The sequence below is a fragment of the Meles meles genome, chromosome 8 (assembly GCF_922984935.1).
Source record: "Meles meles chromosome 8, mMelMel3.1 paternal haplotype, whole genome shotgun sequence".
In the NCBI taxonomy this organism is placed as follows: Eukaryota; Metazoa; Chordata; class Mammalia; order Carnivora; family Mustelidae; genus Meles; species Meles meles.
Genome location: NC_060073.1, coordinates 73779549 through 73799564, shown reverse-complemented (window position 1 = coordinate 73799564; position 20016 = coordinate 73779549). Strand labels below are relative to the sequence as shown.

General features: G+C 35.0%; 1 protein-coding gene across 1 annotated transcript in view; it reads right to left on the bottom strand.

Moving 5' to 3' along the window:
• Window positions 1-20016, bottom strand: part of TMEM135 (transmembrane protein 135) — a 242098-nt gene that overhangs the window by 73228 nt on the left and 148854 nt on the right. Inside the window, exon 6 of the mRNA XM_046016049.1 lies at window positions 10947-10993. Within this exon, the coding sequence (XP_045872005.1) occupies window positions 10947-10993 (47 nt within the window). The remainder of the gene's footprint in view (window positions 1-10946; window positions 10994-20016) is intronic.

Sequence of the window (20016 nt, the reverse complement as noted above, 5' to 3'; positions counted from 1 at the left end):
GTTCCCCTTACTTACCTCTCAGAGAACTCACAGGGTAGAAAAAAACAGAAACAAAGAGTCGGGCTTGAAAAAAAAGTAGTGAATTACAGCATTCCTCAAAACCAATAAAATAAGCAGTTAACTGCTTCAAATTTGTACATCTGTATCAAGAAAGTCTAAGAACTATCTGTGATTAGTAATAATTCCCCTTAAACAAGAAGATAGCACACAGAAGAGGATTCCCAGAACTTTGAAAGAATAGACACTTGGAATCATTATTTTAGTCATGTTCAGCTTATTAAGAGTTACCACCAGTTTCTTTTAGTGAAGAACTGAAGACTGCTATCAGAATCCTTTCTACTGCTTCTCATAATTTGTTGTGTGTACCTGGACAAGTGGATGTGAGTATAAGTGTGTGTAATTCAAGGGAAGGCTTGCTGCTTAGACTAACCACAGAAAGTTCTTAGTCTTTTCTAATGCAGATATGCCAAGAAAAGGCATTTCATCATCCAGCAACTGAGAAGTTGGAGAGAGAACATAAAAATAGCTATGTGGAAGGAGAGGGAAAACAAGTAAAGGAGGGGGAGGAAAAGGAGTAAGGAAGAAAGAGGAAGACGGAGGGAAGGCAGGTAGGTGGAGAGGAGAGAAAGACTGACAAAGACATAGCAAATGGCTGTAAGGATATACACAAAGGTGGTAGTTATTCTCTGAAAGATTTTGTTTGGTGGTATTTTTCTACAATGAGCATAATATATACAAAAAGTCAATATAATCTTAATTTGAGGCTATTTGCCCTTTCTAACGTGTTTTACAAAATTCTGGCTATTATTCAAATTCATAAGGCATATGAGACCTATCCCATTATAGACTAAGTTTAATCATTCTTCTATATTCATCTTAATTCCCAAATTTAAAAATCTCTCTAGGCATTATATCATGATTCAACCAAATAAAGCCAAAAGGTAATTCTTAGAAGTATCTGCAAGTACTTCTTTATCATCTCTTCACAGCTAAATAGCTTCAAGCTTCTGTAGTTATCACTTACATATTATATTCAATTTCAAATAATTTTAATCCCATACTTTCAAAACCATTATATTTATATAAATCTCAAGCCTGAATGGGATGGACTAAGTTATAATTATGACTATGGTGTATATGTGTGTAAGTCTGCACAGCTGGAATCCCTGGTTTTGGCTAATACAATAGATTTTCTATTGTATACAGTGTAGGTACTTGGGTTAAGAATGAACAGTAGGGGTGCCTGGGTGGCTCAGTGGGTTAAGCCGCTGCCTTCGGCTCAGGTCATGATCTCGGGGTCCTGGGATCGAGTCCCGCATCGGGCTCTCTGCTCAGCAGCGAGCCTGCTTCCCTCTCTCTCTCTCTGCCTACCTCTCTGTCTACTTGTGATCTCTCTCTGTCAAATAAATAAAAAAAATTAAATCTTTAAAAAAAAAAAAAGAATGAACAGTAAATCTAATTCAAAGGAGTTTGTAATTTCAGACTTCATTTAAAAGACTCCTATTAGAAGACTTTACTTTAAGGGAAGCTTACATGGAGACAGTAGTTGGCCTACACCTTGGGGTAGCAAAGAGGTCTGCAGGCCAGTTTTTGTAATTGACACCTGAAATATGAATGCGTTACATTAGAAAGTTGAACAGCCCTTCCCGGTTGTCCATTAGAAAGCTGAAAAGCCCTTCCCAGCTGTCTTAGTTCAAGCTATTATAACACAATGCCAGACACTGGATGGCTTATAAATGACAGAAATCGATTTCTCACAGCTCCAGAAGCTAGGAAGTCCAAGACCAAGATGCCAGCCAATTCGGTGTCTGACATTGCCCATTTCCTCATGCACAGCCAACTTCTCACTGGAACTTCATACGGCGGGAGGAGCACAGGAGCTTTCTTGAACCCCTTTTATACAAGAAGATTATATACCAGCAAATTCTGGGAAAATATTGCCTTTTAGCTACACTGAAGATACACAAAAATGAATGCGGATCCTTTCAATACAAATGGCCACTCTAGCCAACATAACTTAGGCCTCCTCTTACCCCACTGCTTCTAGCAATTGTTTCCTCTTTCTTATTCCTCCTCTTCTCTATCATTCCCACCTCTACAGGAAAGAGATGAAACAGTCAACTGCGTGAAAATGGGGTCAAGTGCACAGCAGCTGTTTGAAAATGACAAAAAAGTGCTACAGATGCTTTCAGGAGTCACCCGTGGCTTTATTTCGTCAAGTTATGATAGAATATGATGCATTATGATGCCTAGAGACATTTGGAACTTGGAGGGAAAAGGATGCCCTGTTTGGCTCCATTCTTTTTTTTTTTTTTTTTAAGTTTTTATTTTAATTCCAGTTAGTTAACATACAGTGTTACATTACTTTTAGGTGTACATACAGTGATTCAACAATTCCATATACCACCAGGTGCTCATCACAAGTGTACTCCTTAATGCCCATAACTTTGTTTGGTTCCATTCTTTACCCATTTTAACCATTTAACCTCTTTAGATTTTTTTTTTTTAAGCCAATTTTGAATGGCTGGATTAGCAAGTTGTTGAGAGAAAGGCTGGCAACAGAAAGACACAGCCAAATCGTGCTGCTCTGGGAATTTGGGGCCAATACACTTCCTTCCTCCTCACTCTCTTCTCTACCCACCTACTCCCAACCCCCACAGTGCCCATCCACCCTATACTTCCAAAACCCCTTCTTCTCCAGCCCCACTTACTGTGCTGTCCCCACACCTCTCCAGTCAGGTGGCATCAGAATAGGGAACAGAAAGAAGAAAAAGGAGGACACGTGAACAGAAAGCTCCAGGTTAAACCATAATCCTAATCTCTTGCAGATTAGCCTGATTTTGTTTCTTTTGGGAGACAGTCTTAAACCAACTCCTCACAGAGCACAAGCCCAAGAGGGGAGTCCATCTCACGACCCTGAGATCGCGACCTAAGCCAAAACAAAGAGTCGGACACTTAACCAACTGAACCACCCAGGCGCCCCTGTTTCATTTTGTTTTTAACCACTCTCTTCCTGAGAGTCTAATTCTGTTCTTCCACCCCCTCACAATCCAGTCTCCTATGCTCTGAGCTCTTCCTCCAACAGGGGACACTGTGGAGTAGCTCAAGAACTGGTTAAATCCCAAGCCCTCTGCTTTAGCCCTAACATATTAGAAATAAATGTATTTTCCCAAAAATATATTCTCATAAATATCGTTTGTTTCTATAGTACCACTGGCACTATACTCCCAAGTACATTTTATAGATTCATTTATATGTTAACTTTAAAGTACTGGTTTGGAAACATAAATATCATTTAAAAACATATTTTCCTGAGGGATATCTGTTCTAAATTCTCATTGCCACAGGGATACTTTTATGGATGAAAAATTTAAAAACCAACCAGAGAAATAATTTACCAAAGCCACAGAATTAGTAAGTGGTAGAGCCAAAACCTAAAGAGAGGTTTGTTTGAATGTGAGGCACTGAAGACTACACAAATTTCTATTACACCATAGAACTTCCAAAATCACATCTACGTGTTTCATTATGTATATGAAAATTCTGAAAAGCTAAAAATTTTACTTCTAATCATTAGATACTTTAAACTCAGTATCATTTATTCAAACATTTATGGGATATTCTTTTACCCAAACGCTTCCAGCAATAATCACCAATGCTAATAAACTACTACTGACATCATCAGGAAAAAAATGTATCTACATTATTTCAAGAATTCACCACTAATGTTAGAGATTTATTGTATCATTTCTCTTACTTATATTTGATTTGCTGAGACTTCTGTTAAGGTAACAGATTCTTATACCCAGGAGCAATTTCTTGTTGCTCAAAACAGAAATGCTTTATTGAAAAATGCTTTGTTAAAATCTTCTGTGAATTGTTGTTTCCAAAACAAAAACATTTTCATTTCTCCTAACTGCTTAAGAATTACTTATAAGAATTATTCTTCTTTCAATAAAATAAAAACAACTATAGAACTTGGGAACAAATAACTTCTTGTTCATGACACAGCTATTACTACCATTAAATTCTAGCTACATTATATCTTACAGGTTCAATAAAAATAAATACAACTAAATAGTGCCAACTTGATTTGGTGAACAGTGCTAACAGAAATTAAAATTATTTTAAGTCAGAAGTGTACTTCAGGTTCTTAGTTAAAAAAAAAAAAAGGATAAACATAAGTAAGGTTTATCGTTTATTTTAACTGCAAAACTGCCATCTTCATTCACAGAGACCCCAATATCCAGGGGACCCTCAGAACTCCTAGAATAAACCAACTGGCATGTTAATGGTGTAAACTCATCACTGACTTAGTAACATGTGGATGTTATCACTTCCTGAAGTTCGACATCAGTAAAAGTAAACAAAACATTTACATTTAGAAAAACGCCCCAAAATGCCATTTTTATTCTTGAAAATAAAAACTGCAAAGACAACTGACCACTTCTACTGTGACTGTGCACCTTAAGTCCATAAGAAGTTGCATTTTGAGTTGATACCACTACTCCAAACATTTCTCTTCACTTTCTACTAAAAACAATAAACATTTGTATTAGATACAAAATGTCTGAGCAATTTCTTTATTCGAGGCACAGTGTATCACAGGCTTAGAGGCAAAAGTGAAAAGAGATTTGCTACAACTTCCATCCGCACAGGGAGTACATTTACCACATGGGCAGACTAATTTTCTACCCCCCAAAAAAGAAAGATTACAGTCATTTGACTTGATAATAAGCTCTGCATTGCAGGAGAAAGTGATTTACAAAATATTGAACCTATGTTTCCTCACCTTTTCAGCTTGCTTTGAAGAAAGCAACAATCCTAATGATCTCTACCTTTATCTTTGCATACGACAGATTGTGCATTCTTGGTAAACTCACTAGCTTAGTTGCCAATTATGAAAGTACATTCAGCTGCATATATCTTCTGAGGAATGTCGGTTTCCCAAGCCCATATCAATTTTTATTAAGAAGTTAATTAACCTTTTAAGAATGACAATGAATTTAGGAAGCCAAAGGCTTAAGATTTTTTTTATTAACTATCTCTTCTACTAATGTATCAGTCCTCTTCCACTTTAACTGTATGTTCAAGGCTTTCAAACAGAACTTCAATTCTCTCCTAATCATCTAACGTGCTCTCGCTCAGACAAATACGGATTTAACAATCTAGCTATCTATGTTGACATTCTGGACTGCATTTTAGACCATTTCTCTTCTCTTTCCTAATTCCCCAACTTGTTAATTCTCCGGCTTGTATAACCTTCTCTGACTCAAACCTTCCCATAGTCTAGTCTCTCTTGCCTAAAAAAATAATAAACTAACAAAGGAAAACCTACTCCTGTAACAACTTGCCCTTTCTCCTCTCAAACTTCTTGAGATTATACTCATCCTGCTTCCTCAGCTCACATTTTTTTGTATTTATTAAATAAAAATTTCCCAACTTTATAAAAAATAACTGGCAGATTTAATTGTTTATATTTAAAATGAACATCATGTCATATTTCTCAATCTAGTAAGCAATGCAACAACAAAAATTTCTCTAGCTGGTTACCACTAACCTCCAGGTTGCTAGACCAAATGAACATTTTTATCCCTTACCTTAATGAATATATTTACAGCATTAACACTAAAGATAATGCCCTCATTCTTGAAGTTTTCCATTTTAATTAACTTGCTTTCCTAGTTTACAGATAATAATCACTACTCATAACTCCACTTCTGCTAAAGTAATAATCACTGAGCTAGGTAATCACCTGTATTAGCTCAGTGTTTTTTTCACACTGCTGTTGTTACTCATTAGTGGTTCAAAGCAGCTTTTTAAATAGATAAAATAAATCAGAATAAAAAAATCTCCAAATTATATTCCATGTGGTAAGTTTAAGGATTATTCTGGAAAATTTATGTATGTGTGTATTCACAATATAAAATGTAGTTTATTTAGGGTCATATTCAAAAAGTTTGAAAGACGCTGTGTCTAATTTAATCACCCAACCTCTGAGGTCCATATAATAATTTATACTTTTTAGTAAAGAAAAAACTGAGCAAACGGAAGTTGTATATAATTTGTCTGTACTCAACCAACTGGTGTAACAATCAAGCATAGCCTCTATCACCTAATCTCCAAATATCTAAGTGATATTTATATCTCTTAATATGAGTATCTTAAATGCACTTCGATCTCAGTATTTGCAAAACCTGTATTCAATTTCTACACATTTTCTAATTTTCTAATTTGTTAAATTCCAGAGTTTCTCTCTTCTTCATCCAAGCATCAATCCTCATACATCTGGGGGTCTGAGTGGCTCAATCGTTAATGACCTGCCTTTGGCTCAGGTCATGATCCCAGGGTCCTGGGATCCAGTCCCACATCAGGCTCCCTGCTCCCATTCCCCTCTCCCACTCCCTGGCCCCCGTTTGTGTTCCCTCTCTTGCTGTGTCTCTCCATCAAATAAATAAAATCTTTAAAAAAAAAAAAAAAGGCCTCATATCTCAGATAGATGCACTCTTCATTATGTCATTATCATAATAACCTTCAGTCACATCCCCACAATTTCCTTCCAGGATAACTGCAACAGTATCCTCCCATTACCAGGCATTATAATCCCTCCAAACCCCCAATTCACTCTCTGCTTTGCTGGAAGAAATCTTTTCAAAATACAAATTTCATTATTCAGGGAAAATTCTCCTAATCCTGAAGTAAAACTTTTAAAGTTCAAATGCCACATCTAATTTTCTAAACTGGATCTTTGTGTGATTATAGGCAATACTTTAAAAAATAGAACCCAAGGGCTTCTGTTAAAAAATCAATAATGGTCAAAAGACCCAGATCAAAAGTTCTTTACTCGCTGTTAAAGTTACTTCAAAGATACTAGGTTTCATTTACATTAAGAAATTCAAGGACAGGGGCGCCTGGGTGGCTCAGTGGGCTAAGCCTCTGCCTTTGGCTCAGGTCATGATCTCGGGATCCTAGAATCAAGCCCCGCATCGGGCTCTCTGCTTAGCAGGGAGCTTGCTTCCCTCTCTCTCTCTGCCTGCCTGTGATCTCTCTCTCTCTGTGTGTCAAATAAATAAATAAAATCTTTAAAAAATATAAAAATATAAAGAAATTCAAGGACCATCACAAATGTCTTTCACACAAAAAATACAGACAGCCTATAAATGTGTCATTTCATTTTCTTGAAAACAAAATATATCCATTATCTTGAAACTAATGAAATGGTTTATTATTCCTACCTTCATAGAGTTGACTAGGACTCATCAATGGCAGGCATTAATAGTGTTCTAAATAATGCTTTAAACACAACAACAATCAACTTAAATTTGCACTGGATTCTAAATAAAAATGCCATGTTTTTCAATGTTTATAGCAGATTAAGATATGTCTCCTTGTGAATCAGTCATACAGTCCACAGATTATTTGCTATGACAACAAGCCTAAGCCTTTCGATCTACATGTTTAAACAAACTGTTGGATTTGTTGCTGCCTTTGCAAAGGCAGGTGGAAAGAATTTCTAGCTAGGTATTCAACAGAATGGGATCAAAGTTGTCATGATATGCTTTATGATACTGTCTATTTTAAATTAAGTTAGTAATAAAAAGTGAAGCTGAATTATTTCACTTTCCTAAACTATGTGTTCTCCATCCACAGATACCTAATGTTGAAAATAAAACCAATAAATAAATAGTTTAAAGTGTAGCATGTTTCATTGTTTTTTGTAAGCAGGATTATGTGTAATAGTTTTGGCATGCTGTTTCTGTTGTTGTTGATTCTTTCCTTTGCTTTTCCGTTAAAACAAAACAAAACAAAAGCTAAAGGTTCAAAAGAAACTAATTTCTTCTCTCCATATGACTGTTAGAAAGATCCTAGTCAAGCCTGAATCAACAACTATAATAAATCCTTGACTTAAAAATACAGGTTGCTTTACCCATAAGTACACATTCGGAAGTTTAAAAAAAAAGGGGGGGGACTTTAAAGGTATGCATGAGAAAAAATATTCTACCAAATTGTCAACCATGACTTTTCCGTCATAGTGACAGACATGTTCTAAGACAAAGTTTTGACAACATACAAAATAATAACATGACTGAACAATGGAAGCAGAATGATTAAGAAGAATGCTCCCTGGGGGGTTGTACAGAAAGACTTCTTCCAAATATCTTCAAAACATTGTACCCCAGTTCCTAACAGAATCTATAGCACATGCTGGTATCAAAAGAAACCTGGATGGATGGATGGCCAGCTGGCTAAGACCTAGAACTCTCTTCACGTATTACCCTTCCTCAACCCAAGACTCTGAAGCTTTCTCAGGATTCTATCTGAATGTAAGCCTTATTTCTGGTGTATAGACTGAAAATCAAGATCACCATGTATGAGAAAACGCACATAAAAAGAAAACTGTACCTATTAAAAAAATAACAAAAGAACTACTCAAAAGTAAGAGTTTTATTACACATTTTGATAGCCATTATTTTAATACTAAGAACACGGCATTACTTTTAAAGTAAATTCATACTATAATCATCACATCCTATATGTCACTTCTAGAAAATAATGCTATGGAATTACCACTTCAAGTTCCTTTTCTAAATAAATAAAATTGACACATTTTCTCTCTATTGAAAAGGGGTCTCATTTCTCTTTTTCCCATTTGTAGGTTAGGATAAAAACACAAGATTAATTTCTAACATCAAATGATTCCCTCCCTTATCCTCTCCTCTCAAAGGAAATTACCCTAAATGGAAACCTAGGGAAAATATCATTTGATATTTATCTAATTTTAAGCAATTAGAATTAAAATTGTTAATAAATGGAAAAAATGTAACCTCAAGTATCTGTATATAAAACCGAGTTTTAAGGATAAAATATTTTAATGCAATTAGACTTGCTAACTGCTATGTACAATGTTGTTTGCTCATTCCAAACACAAGCCGAAGTTCAAACATGTAACACTGTTTTATTTGATTGTAGTACTTTATAAATGGTTTTATTTTACCATTTGCCAAACCTCTTTTGTTGAGTTATTCAAACTAATTTCTGCCAAGAACACTAGGAATTTGGTGATAGTGCTTCTTTTAGGAGAAAACAACCCCTTTCCTCAGAAAACTGAAAATGTTTGTCTTGGCACTAAAACCTTGTATTGAGCCTTCTGGAAAGTATTTTAAATTGTTGTTTTTAACCTAGACTTTGTGACTGAAACAGGAAAAGGTTTCATAGCTCTACACCAAAATACATATTTATAGGGCTGATTTTCTTCCTACACCAAAAATACTACGTTGATGGCAGCAGTTTTCAAAGTATGATTTCTGAGGCCCAAGCTAGAACTTGGGCATTATCACTATATTCAACAAACAATTTGTTTTTTAAACCTCAAAAACTGATGACTAAGAAATGCTAACTATTGATCAAATACACTGTCTTTAAGTGTCATACTGGAAGGAATGCTGCATTTAACTATCTTCTTTTAGAAATTTTCACTAAAAGAAAATTTACTTGATATTGTATTTTCCTCCTGTGCTTGTCAACAGAAGACAGGTTTCTAAATTTTTCCCTTTTTAATATTTTTTAATATTTTCCCCAGTAGATATGCTTCACCTTCAGACTAGATACACATAAAGATCAAACCATGTGAACTTTGTACAATATTGTTCTAATAATGTATACATTACATTCTGAATACAATACACAATTTTTGGAAATGGATGAAACGATGCTGTCATTGTCCCTAACACCCCTACCTCACCCCTAAATTGTTAAAATATAAGAAAGAGACTATATGGTAGCTCAAACAATTTCACAAAGACTGCCAGTGAGCTGCAATGATTTTTCAGTCACTAATAACTGACCAAAAATATTATGCACCCACCACCAATCTTTTGTAAATCAAGCTCTCCCTACCTTGAAGTCTGATCCATTTTTCCCTTCTATGGCCTGGCTGTCCCTTTACACGAGTAATAGGAGCAGCATCACTTTAAATGTACATATAAATTTTTTGATAAAGTCATAGTAAGTTAAAATCCTATCATTGTGTTTATTAAATATTTATTAGGATGTTTTGACAGGAAATCAGTTGTTTTAAAATTCTGATATGGTTGAATTGTCTGATTCAGGTAAAAAGAAAAAAAAATGAAGATATCTACCAAATACATCTTATTAAAATCAGTAACTGCTTTTGTCAATCCAGTACAAATTTTAATTTTTAAAAAGTTTGGTCCTTCCTGCTGTGATTGAATCCTGACTATTCCAGAGGGGGGGGTGGAAATCAAGAAAAAGTCTATTCAAATTAGTGTAATAAGAGTGAAATAAGTGGAAATTACTGGTATCACAAAGGTTATGAAGGCGTGGACTCTTCTCAATCCAAAATCCCCTTACCGTACTGCTATGGTTATAGAACGATGGTATCCTTTTCATTGGCCTTGAAATCTTGAGCCATCGTAAGACTCCTCCATGGGCCTTACCATTTCAGGTCAATGAGAAATACAAATCTGACATGATGGACTAATTTAATATTTTAAAGACAATGACTGATGTGCTAGATTACCTCTGTAGAAGATTTAGATTAAATCCTACCAACATTTTTTTCTTAATTTAAAATGTTGACTATTTTATAAGGAGAGTAAAAAACACCTGAATTCGGGTCCACAAAAACCAAAAATTCACTTGTCAGTATTTGAGACCATTTATATATTTAGCTTTCCCAGATGAACCTATAAATAATATGGAAAAAGGGAAAACAAATCTTTCTTCCTTCTCTTCTATTCTACTAGGAAGCAGCGGTTTATCTCTAACCACTCTAGGGAGAAAACACAAGAAGAAAAACGAAATCTCATGCCACTTGTGAGAAATAATTATTTAGGGAATAACTTTAGTTACATGGATGATTTTTTTAAAAACCACAAAGGAACACTATTTTTTCTATGAAAATAAATAGGTATAACAGGACATACCTGAAAAAGAACATGTACATGGCAGCTGTGATGCAGAACAAAAGGACCTACAACAAGGAGAAAATATATTACTTGCAAAAGAACACTGATATCATTTGTGTGTCTTCCTGTTCCAATTTTCATCCCAGTATAGTTACCATACAATGTTATACTAGTTTCAAGGGCATAAGATAATGATTCCCCAATTCCATACATCCCCCAGCACTCATCAATACACCTGTGCTCTTTAATCCGCATCCCCCACCCACCTTCCCTCTGCTAACCATCAGTTTGTTCTCTACAATTAAGAAAAGTCTATTTCTTGGTTTGTCTCTCTCTTTTTTGTTCCCTTTACTTGTTTCTTAAATCCCACACGTGAGTGAAATTACAGGGTGTTTGTCTTTCTCTGACTGACTTATTTCGCTCAGCATTATACTCTCTAGCTCCAACCATGTCGTTGGATCATTTGTGTCTTATAAAAGCAAAATACCCACTTAAATCTTGTACCTGAAACAATTTAAAGATGTGTAAAACTAGTCATACATGTATCACATTCTCTACCTTTCAAATAAACCATATTAAGGCAATAAAGAGCCTGTACACACACATGTAAATAAATTATATACATTATATATTATACAATATGAATATATTATGATATGTATATATGTATATATACTGGGTAGAAGGGTAACATGGTTCAAAAAGGAACCATCATTTTTTTAAAATCATCTCTCAAAATGCCAAGAAAAAGCAAGTCACTTAAGAACAAAGAAAATGGCTCTTCTATAATGCAGTCAGCAAATAAATCATAAACATATTAACTGTTATACCCAGATGACCAGATTTTTTTACATGTAAAATACAGTTCAGTTGTCAACCAATTCTAATCAATGAGAAAAACTCCTGAAAATATAATTAATTATCCTTTTTGTGATATGGACTAGCTATTAAAAATTCCTCTAGGGGCGCCTGGGTGGCTCATGGGTTAAAGCCTCTGCCTTCAGCTCCAGTCATGATCCCAGGGTCCTGGGATCGAGCCCTGTTATTAGGCCCTCTGCTTGGCGGGAAGCCTGCTTCCTCCTCTCTCTCTCTCTCTCTCTCTCTCTCTCTCTGCCTGCCTCTCTGCCTACTTGTGATCTCTGTCAAATAAATAAATAAAATCTTAAAAAAAAAACTATTCTCTAAAAACAGGCATCTGAACACAGTACACCTAAGTTTAAAAGCTCTCCTCAAATATATAACACTAAACACAACCAAATAAGGTATACATGGAGGGGCGCCTGGGTGGCTCAGTCAGTTAAGCATCTGATTTGATTTTGGCCCAAGTCATGATCTCAGGGTTGTAAGATCAAGCCCTGCGTCCAGCTCCACACTGGGTATTGAGCCCACCTAAGGTTCTCCCTCTCCCTCTGCCCCTTTCTCCCTACTCTTTCTCTCTTTAATAAAAAAAAAAAAGTGTACATGGAAAGAATCCAGAATCCAAGTCCTGACCAAAGCTTAGTTGTGCCAATAAAGTGGATCTCCATAAGTTGTTGTAAATCACTGAAAAGCAAGTTGTAAAATGCGTTCTTATGTTAACAATGTAGGCTCAACATGACTGTCAATGGCCCCACATCATAGACAAATGACAAATGAACAATCTTTAACTGTTAAAGGCTGACCACAAAGTACACCAAAATGAATACAGTGTAAAACAGTGTTTTGCTACTTCCAACACAAATAATTTCTAGTCAACTTAAGGAAAGTCTGATAGTTTTGCTATTACAAATTAAGCTTGAAAGGTTTGCCGCCTTGATTTACGATAAGCACTACAAACATAAGCTGAATGGCTTAAAAATCTACAAACCTATAAACCAAAGGAAAATAAGTATCAATTACTACAAAACAAATATTTTTATTATTTATTACATATAAAATACATAAAATCTTTTTCTTTTTTTTATAAAATCTTTTTCTATATGTAAAGTACATAAAATCTCTCTTTCTAATAAACACAGACACATAATCTTCTGTTCTCCTCACTCCTTCTTTCCCTCTCTCCTTTCCATTAACTTTAAAAATACCCTATCAATAATGTATAAGGTTCATATCACTGCTTTTGACAACATAACTTAAAGCATATGGAATAACTTTCAATTACTGATTAACCAATTAAAAATTAAAGTCCAAGTGAGTTTGTTTAATGGTTATAATTTGCCAGCCAATGACCCAGATTATGAACCTCAACTTGTATCTAGCATTCTGTACCCTTTGGAAAGCCACCCTTTCTAATGTTCAATGTTTCATTCCTTCCCTGACCTAGTCATTTTCCCCTTTGCAGACCTACTCACAAACCTCTCTAGAAGTGTCCCACAAATATTTCCCACACCCTCTAACTTCTCCAAGGAAAACTTCCTTAGTCTCTTTCCCTCAAAATGTTGCTATGCTCTATCCTAATATGCTAAATCTATAGATGCTCATGTTAAACTAACATTTGTCTCTGCAAATAATACATCTGAAACCGGGAAAGAGTATACAATGTTTAAGATCTCAATCTTTGGAGTATGACAGATCTGGATTTGAATCTAGTTGTATGTGACTTTCAAAGCCTTATTTAATTTCCCTAAGCCTTCGATCCTTTGTCTGTAAAGTAAGAATTTTATCTCACTTTGAACTGTTGGGAAGATTCAATGAAACAAGGACTGTTAGGCATTCAGCAAACTGTTCTAATCTTGTTTTGTTACTTAAAGAAGTGATCTGGATACAAAAAAACATCACCTAGGGGCGCCTGGGTGGCTCAGTGGGTTAAAGCCTCTGCCTTCAGCTCAGGTCATGATCCCAGGGTCCTGGGATCAAGCCCCGCATCAGGCTCTCTGCTCAGCAGGGAGCCTGCTTCCCTTCCTCTCTCTCTGCCTGCCTCTCTGCCTACCTGTGATCTCTGTCAAATAAATAAATAAAATCTTTAAAAAAAAAAAAAAAAAACAACATCACCTAGACACCTAAGTCTGGAAAGTTTCTATCAAACAGGCAGACCTTTCAAAATCTCTCAAATCACCAATATTTGGAGTTCATTTTTTTTATACAGTATAGAGCCAATAGATGAAAATCTGTGCAAGCAGGAAAGGGGAGGAGAATCTAAAGAATACTGATGTGCAATTGATCAATTCATTTACCAGATACGTCGTACTGAATGCCTATTGGGTGCTGGGCATAGTTCTAGAACTTACAACAGTACACAAAATGGACAAAATCCTTGCCCTGATGAAGGCTATCTTTTAGTTAGGGAGAAGATATTAAAGGAAAAGCTAGTGATAGCAGTTCTGGAGGAAAACAAAGCAGGATAAGGAAATAAATGCAGGAGAATAGGGTTGTTTTATACAAAGTGGTCAAGGATGCAGAGACTTGGTACTGACACTGAGGAAATGAGAGATGAGCAAGGGGACTATATCAACAGAACCACTGGAAAGGTCTAATTTTTTATTATGAAAGATGCTATATATATAAAGATGCTAAAGAAAAACTGAAATGTGAGTGATGTAGTATTTCAAATTTTTAATTGTGTTAATTTACAAACAGCTTGACTTTCAAAAAAATGGTTTTCCAAATAAATGTAAATTTGTAATTAAATAAAGAAGAAGATTTTGTCTGTGCTTCAAATCACAGAATTTTAAAACTAAAAAGAACTTAGATGAACCTCTATTTCTTCATATCAGGAAACTAATATGCTGAGAAGGTAGGTGATACACCCAGGCTTACTAGTTGTATCTCGCATTTCCTTCACTAAACAAATATTGGTCAAATGAGTTCCTCTATAGTTGCTCTATACAGACAATATTTAAATACAGTTTTGATCCTCCAGGAGCTCACAGGCACTGCTCCACAGTCCAGTTCTGTAGCTACTATTCACATGTGGCTAGTTCAATTTTTAAAGAGCTTTACTGATATAAAACTAACATACTTAAAATATATAATTTTGTAAGTCTTGATATAGGTATATACTATATACCTACCATCATCATCAAGATGACAAACATCCAGCAGACCCAAAAAGTTCTTAATAGCTTATTACCATCTTCATATCTGTGGAATTTGTAGTGATGTCACTTCTCTCATTCCCAATTTAGTAGTCTGTATCTTATTTTCTTGACCAGTCTGAGTATAGGTATATTTACTGCATTGATTCTACCAAAGAACAAACTTTCAGTTTCATTAATTTTCTCTATCGTTTTTGTGTTCTATTTCATTGATTTCAATTTGATCTTAACTAGTTCCTTTTCTGTTTGGATGTCATTTGCTTTTGTTCTCCTATTTTCTTAAAGACTGAAATTTAGGTCATTGATCTAGATTTTTTCTTTTTTAATATAGGTATATAATGCTATTAATACCTTCCTAAGATCTGCTGTACCTGTACCCTGATGATTTAGATAAGTTGGTTGTCCATTTTTATTCATTCAAAATACTTCTAATTTTGCTTTTGCTTACCTCTGTGAGGCACAACTTAGAAGTATGCTATTTAGTTTCCAAACATTTGGGGATTTTAAGTGACTTTTCTGTTGTTACTGACTTCTTATTTGATTCCATTACGGTCAGAAAATACTTTATTTCTATATTTATTTAGAAATATGACCTGATTATTTCTAAATATATCAGGACTTATTTTGTGTCCCAGAACATATCAGAATATGTTCCATATACTTGGTAAATATCCACGTGTATTTTTTTTTTAAAGTCATCTCTACACTCAACATGGGCCTCAAGGTCACAATGCTGAGACCAGGAGTTGCATGCTCCTCAGACTGAGCCCGCCAGGCACCACCCTACCATGTGCATTTTAAAAGAATGTGCATTCTACTGTTGCTGGGAGAGGTATCTCTAAGTATCAATTAGGTCAAGTTGGTTGACAGTGTTATTCAAATCTTCTGAATCCCCAATTATTTGTCCACTTGTTCAATCAATTACTAAGAGAAGTTATCAAAATGTCCTGCTATAATTGTGGAGTTGCCTCCACAATCTCTCCCTGCAGTTCTCCTTGTAGTTTTCCTTGGGTATTTTGAAGCCTTCTTTTTAGGAACATAAACATTTAGAATTATGTCCACTTTATCATGATGAAATTACCTTCTTTATCTCTGATAATATCCTTTGCTCTGAAATCTATTTTGTCTAATAGTAACACATTTCTTTTGATACTATTAGTTATCCATTCTTTTAACAGAGTGGGTTTCTGTATTATAAGTTCATTGTGTGTAGGCATCTGCTATTTCTTGTTTGTTTTTTAATCTGAAAATCTCCATCTCTTCATTGGCATTGAGTGTTCATATTTAGTATGACTATTGGTAAGTTCAAAATTAAAGTTCAAAATCTATCATCTTGGTACTTATTTTTCTATTATTTTTCTATTTTCTATTGTTTCTCATTTGTGTCCTTTTTCTGCCTTTTCTGGATTAACTATTTTTTATGATTCTCTTTTCTCTCCTTTGTTGGCTTATTTCAGTGTTTGTTTTAGGGTTTACTGTACAGAACTTTAAATTAATACAGTCTCCACTCAAGGGATATTATACTACTTACTATATAATATAGACCTTCACCATAGGATACTTCCATTCCTCCTCTTCTGCCATTTGTGCTATTGTTGTCATCTATCGTACTTTAACCTATACTATAAAATGACTACATCGTAACATTTTTCCTTTAAAAACAGAGATCTAAAATAATTTCCGTTGTTTTCAAAGATTTTTGCAGGATGCACATTTTTAGGTTGATGGATCATTTTATTTCAACAGTTAGCTCAACAAATGTCACTCTAAAATCCTCTTATAATTTGATTATGATGTGCCTCGCAATAGTCTTCATGCTTCTTCTACTACAGCTTCATTAAATTTCTTGGGCCTGTGGGTTTATAATTTTCACCAAATCTGAAAGTTTTTCAGCCAGAATTACATCAATTTTTTTTCTTTTCCCCTTTTCTTCTTTAGGAACTCAAATTAATGTACAGTAGGTCCCCTGAAGTTGTCCCACAACTAACATTCTCTTCATTTTGTTAAAAAAAAAAAAAAAATTCTCTTTACTTTCTGTGTTTTCAGTTGTTTCTATTTTTATGTCTTCACTAATATTTTCTTCTACAGTGTGCATCATTAATGCCATTCAGTAAATTTTCCATCTTCTGAATTGTAATTATTATCTCTCAAAGTTTTAGATTTTTCCCCCTATTATTCCACGTCTCTAATTTTTTGAAACTATGGAATTTAGTTATAGTAACTCTTTTTAATGTCCTTGCCCATTAACTCTAACAGCTTTGTCAGTTTGGGTTTGATATTGACATATTTATTGTCTCACTACAGGTCAAATTTTCTTGTTTCTTACTGCTTGTCCAGTAATTTTCACTGGAGATCAGACTCTGAATTTTACCTTGCTGAGTGCTGGATAATGTTGTATTCTCATAAATCTTCTTGAGATTTGTTCTGTGACACAGTTGTTTGGAAACAGTTTGATCATTTAAGGATGTGCTCTTAAGATATTTTCGGAGGGAGTAGACTAGTGCTCAATTTAGAGCCAATTACTCCCCATTACTGAGATAAGACCCTTATGTGTACTTTACCCAATGCCACGTGAATCTTCAGGTTTTCCAGTCTGGCTAGTAGAAACAAGACACTCTTCTCCCTGCTGTCTGAAAGCCCAGCACTCAAGTAAGGACCTTAAATCCTCTCAGGGTGTTTGTTCCTTGGCCTGAGGCATTTCCCCGCAGGTACATGCCCTAATCACTAGGCAGCTAAGCACTCTTCTCTCTAGACTTCTGTTCTGTGAACTCTATCCAGCATAGTCTCCTCTCACTCTCCATTAAGTTTGTTCAACGCAGAAAGTCCTTGACTGTCAGAATGCCTCCTCTTTGATTCAACCCGAGAAACTCCACACGCAGTAAGCCAGCATACTCCTAGGACTCATTTCATTTGTTTCCCTGCTCTCAGAGACCTCTGCCCTTCAGCGCCTAATGTCCAGGACCCTGAACCATTGCTTTGTGTGTTGCACAAGTTTTGGTTGTTACAGATATAGGAGTAAGCATTACAACCCTGATCAACCAATAACTTACTAGGTCAAGGACAGAAGCAGAGTGTAGTTAAATTTAAATTATTCACAACTAAATAACATTAAAATTCAGTTCCTCAGGGGGTGCCTGGGTGGCTCAGTCATTAAGTGTCTGCCTTCCGCTCAGGTCATGATCCCAGGGTCCTGGGATGGAGCCCCGCATGGGGCTACGGGGCCTCCTTACTCAGCCAGCCTCCTTCTCCCTCTCCCTCTGCCTACTGTTCCTCCTGCTGTGCTCCCTCTGTTAAAAAATAAATAAATAAAACACATAAAACCCTTAAAAAATAATAAGATAAAATAAAATTCAGTTCCTCACTCACACTAGTCATATTTCATGTAATCAATAGCCACATGTAGTTCTGGATACTATAACCGGAGAGATATAGAATAGCTCCATAATTGCAAAAAATTCTATTACAACTGTCTTTCTAGTGAATGTTATTTCCACTGTGCACTGCGGTAATGTTATATAGCACTTAAAATACCCTAATTTTGACTGTAAAGCATACATCTGCATACATCTATGTTTATATTTTACACTTCCATGTGAAAATTAACACAAAATTTATAATCAAACCACTTAATTTACTCACTTGTAGAAACAATATAATACCATCTATTACATCTATTGTAAGGACTAAATGAGATAACACACATAAAGCCTAAAAGAGATACTAGTACATCAAAGATGCTCGAGAAATAGTAACTATTCATAAGAATTAATTTCTCTGTAATTCTCTTCCATTTCACAACCATTGCACAACATACCTAAAAAGGATAAGGAACTTTGCAATTATTTTTTTTACTTTAATTTTAACATTTTTCTTTAACTCAAAAGGCAATGTAGGGCATGCTACATCATGGATGAACCTCGAACACATTATTTAACAGAAAGAAGCTAGTTAAAAATGACCACATATTGTATGATACCATTTATATGAATTCCAGGATAGACAAAGCTATTTACAGAAAGTAGAGTAATGGATGTCTAGAGCTAGGGAAGTGAGGTATGACAGCAACTGTTTACTAACAGTACAAAGTTTCTTCTAGGGGTGATGAAATGTTTCTAAAATTAGACTATATGGATACAGAACTCTATAAATACACTAAAACTCACATGATTAACACTTTCAACTGGCAAATTTTACAGCATGTAAATCACATGTCAAAAACTATTCAAACTGATTTTTACAAAGTAATGCATATACACAATAAAAACAAAACTGCAAACTGAATAACAATAATACAGTGGAAAGAAATTTCCCTCCTATTCCAGATCCCTGATATCCTGTCTGTGCATACATCTGTATATAGATACATACCTAATAAAGGCATTGTTTTATACTTTCCTTTCTAATTTTACACACACACACCCCCACGTGTAAATGTTGACTTTTTTAAAACAGTCTATGAACAGATATTTAGAGTGAACGGAACCAAAAAATATTGAATACCAAAATACATTTTGTAAACTTGCACTTAGATCTTTTGAGGTAAATTCTTAGATGTGAACTCACTGTATTTAGGGCTAGGTGCACTTTTTATTTTGATTCATTCCCACCATCCATATATGAAAGAACTTATTTACTTACACTACCTATTTTCCCATACCCAGTTTGTGTTTTATTAAACAATTTATCCTTCCCAATCTGGATGGATGGAAGAAGCGAGAGCTCATATTGTAGCTGCATTTTTCTTTAAGTGAAACTGAGCCTCTGAGATTTATAAACATCTTCGTTCGTTTTTTGGTCAGCTGGTTTAACTCCTTTTCATATCCTTTGCCTATTTTTGGATTGTTGATCTGTTAAAAACCATTTTTATTTTTTGAAACTGCATATACTTATATGAAAACATAGACTTGATTTCATTATTATCTATTTACCCCAAGAATATGAATGGTTAAATAAAAGTAATCATGGAAGGAAATCTTATAATGCCCAATGCTAACAGAACATTGTAGGCAGAGAGTACACACAAAGTATAACAAATAATACAAAAGTAAAGTTCATTCAGCTGAAAAAGAGGTTCT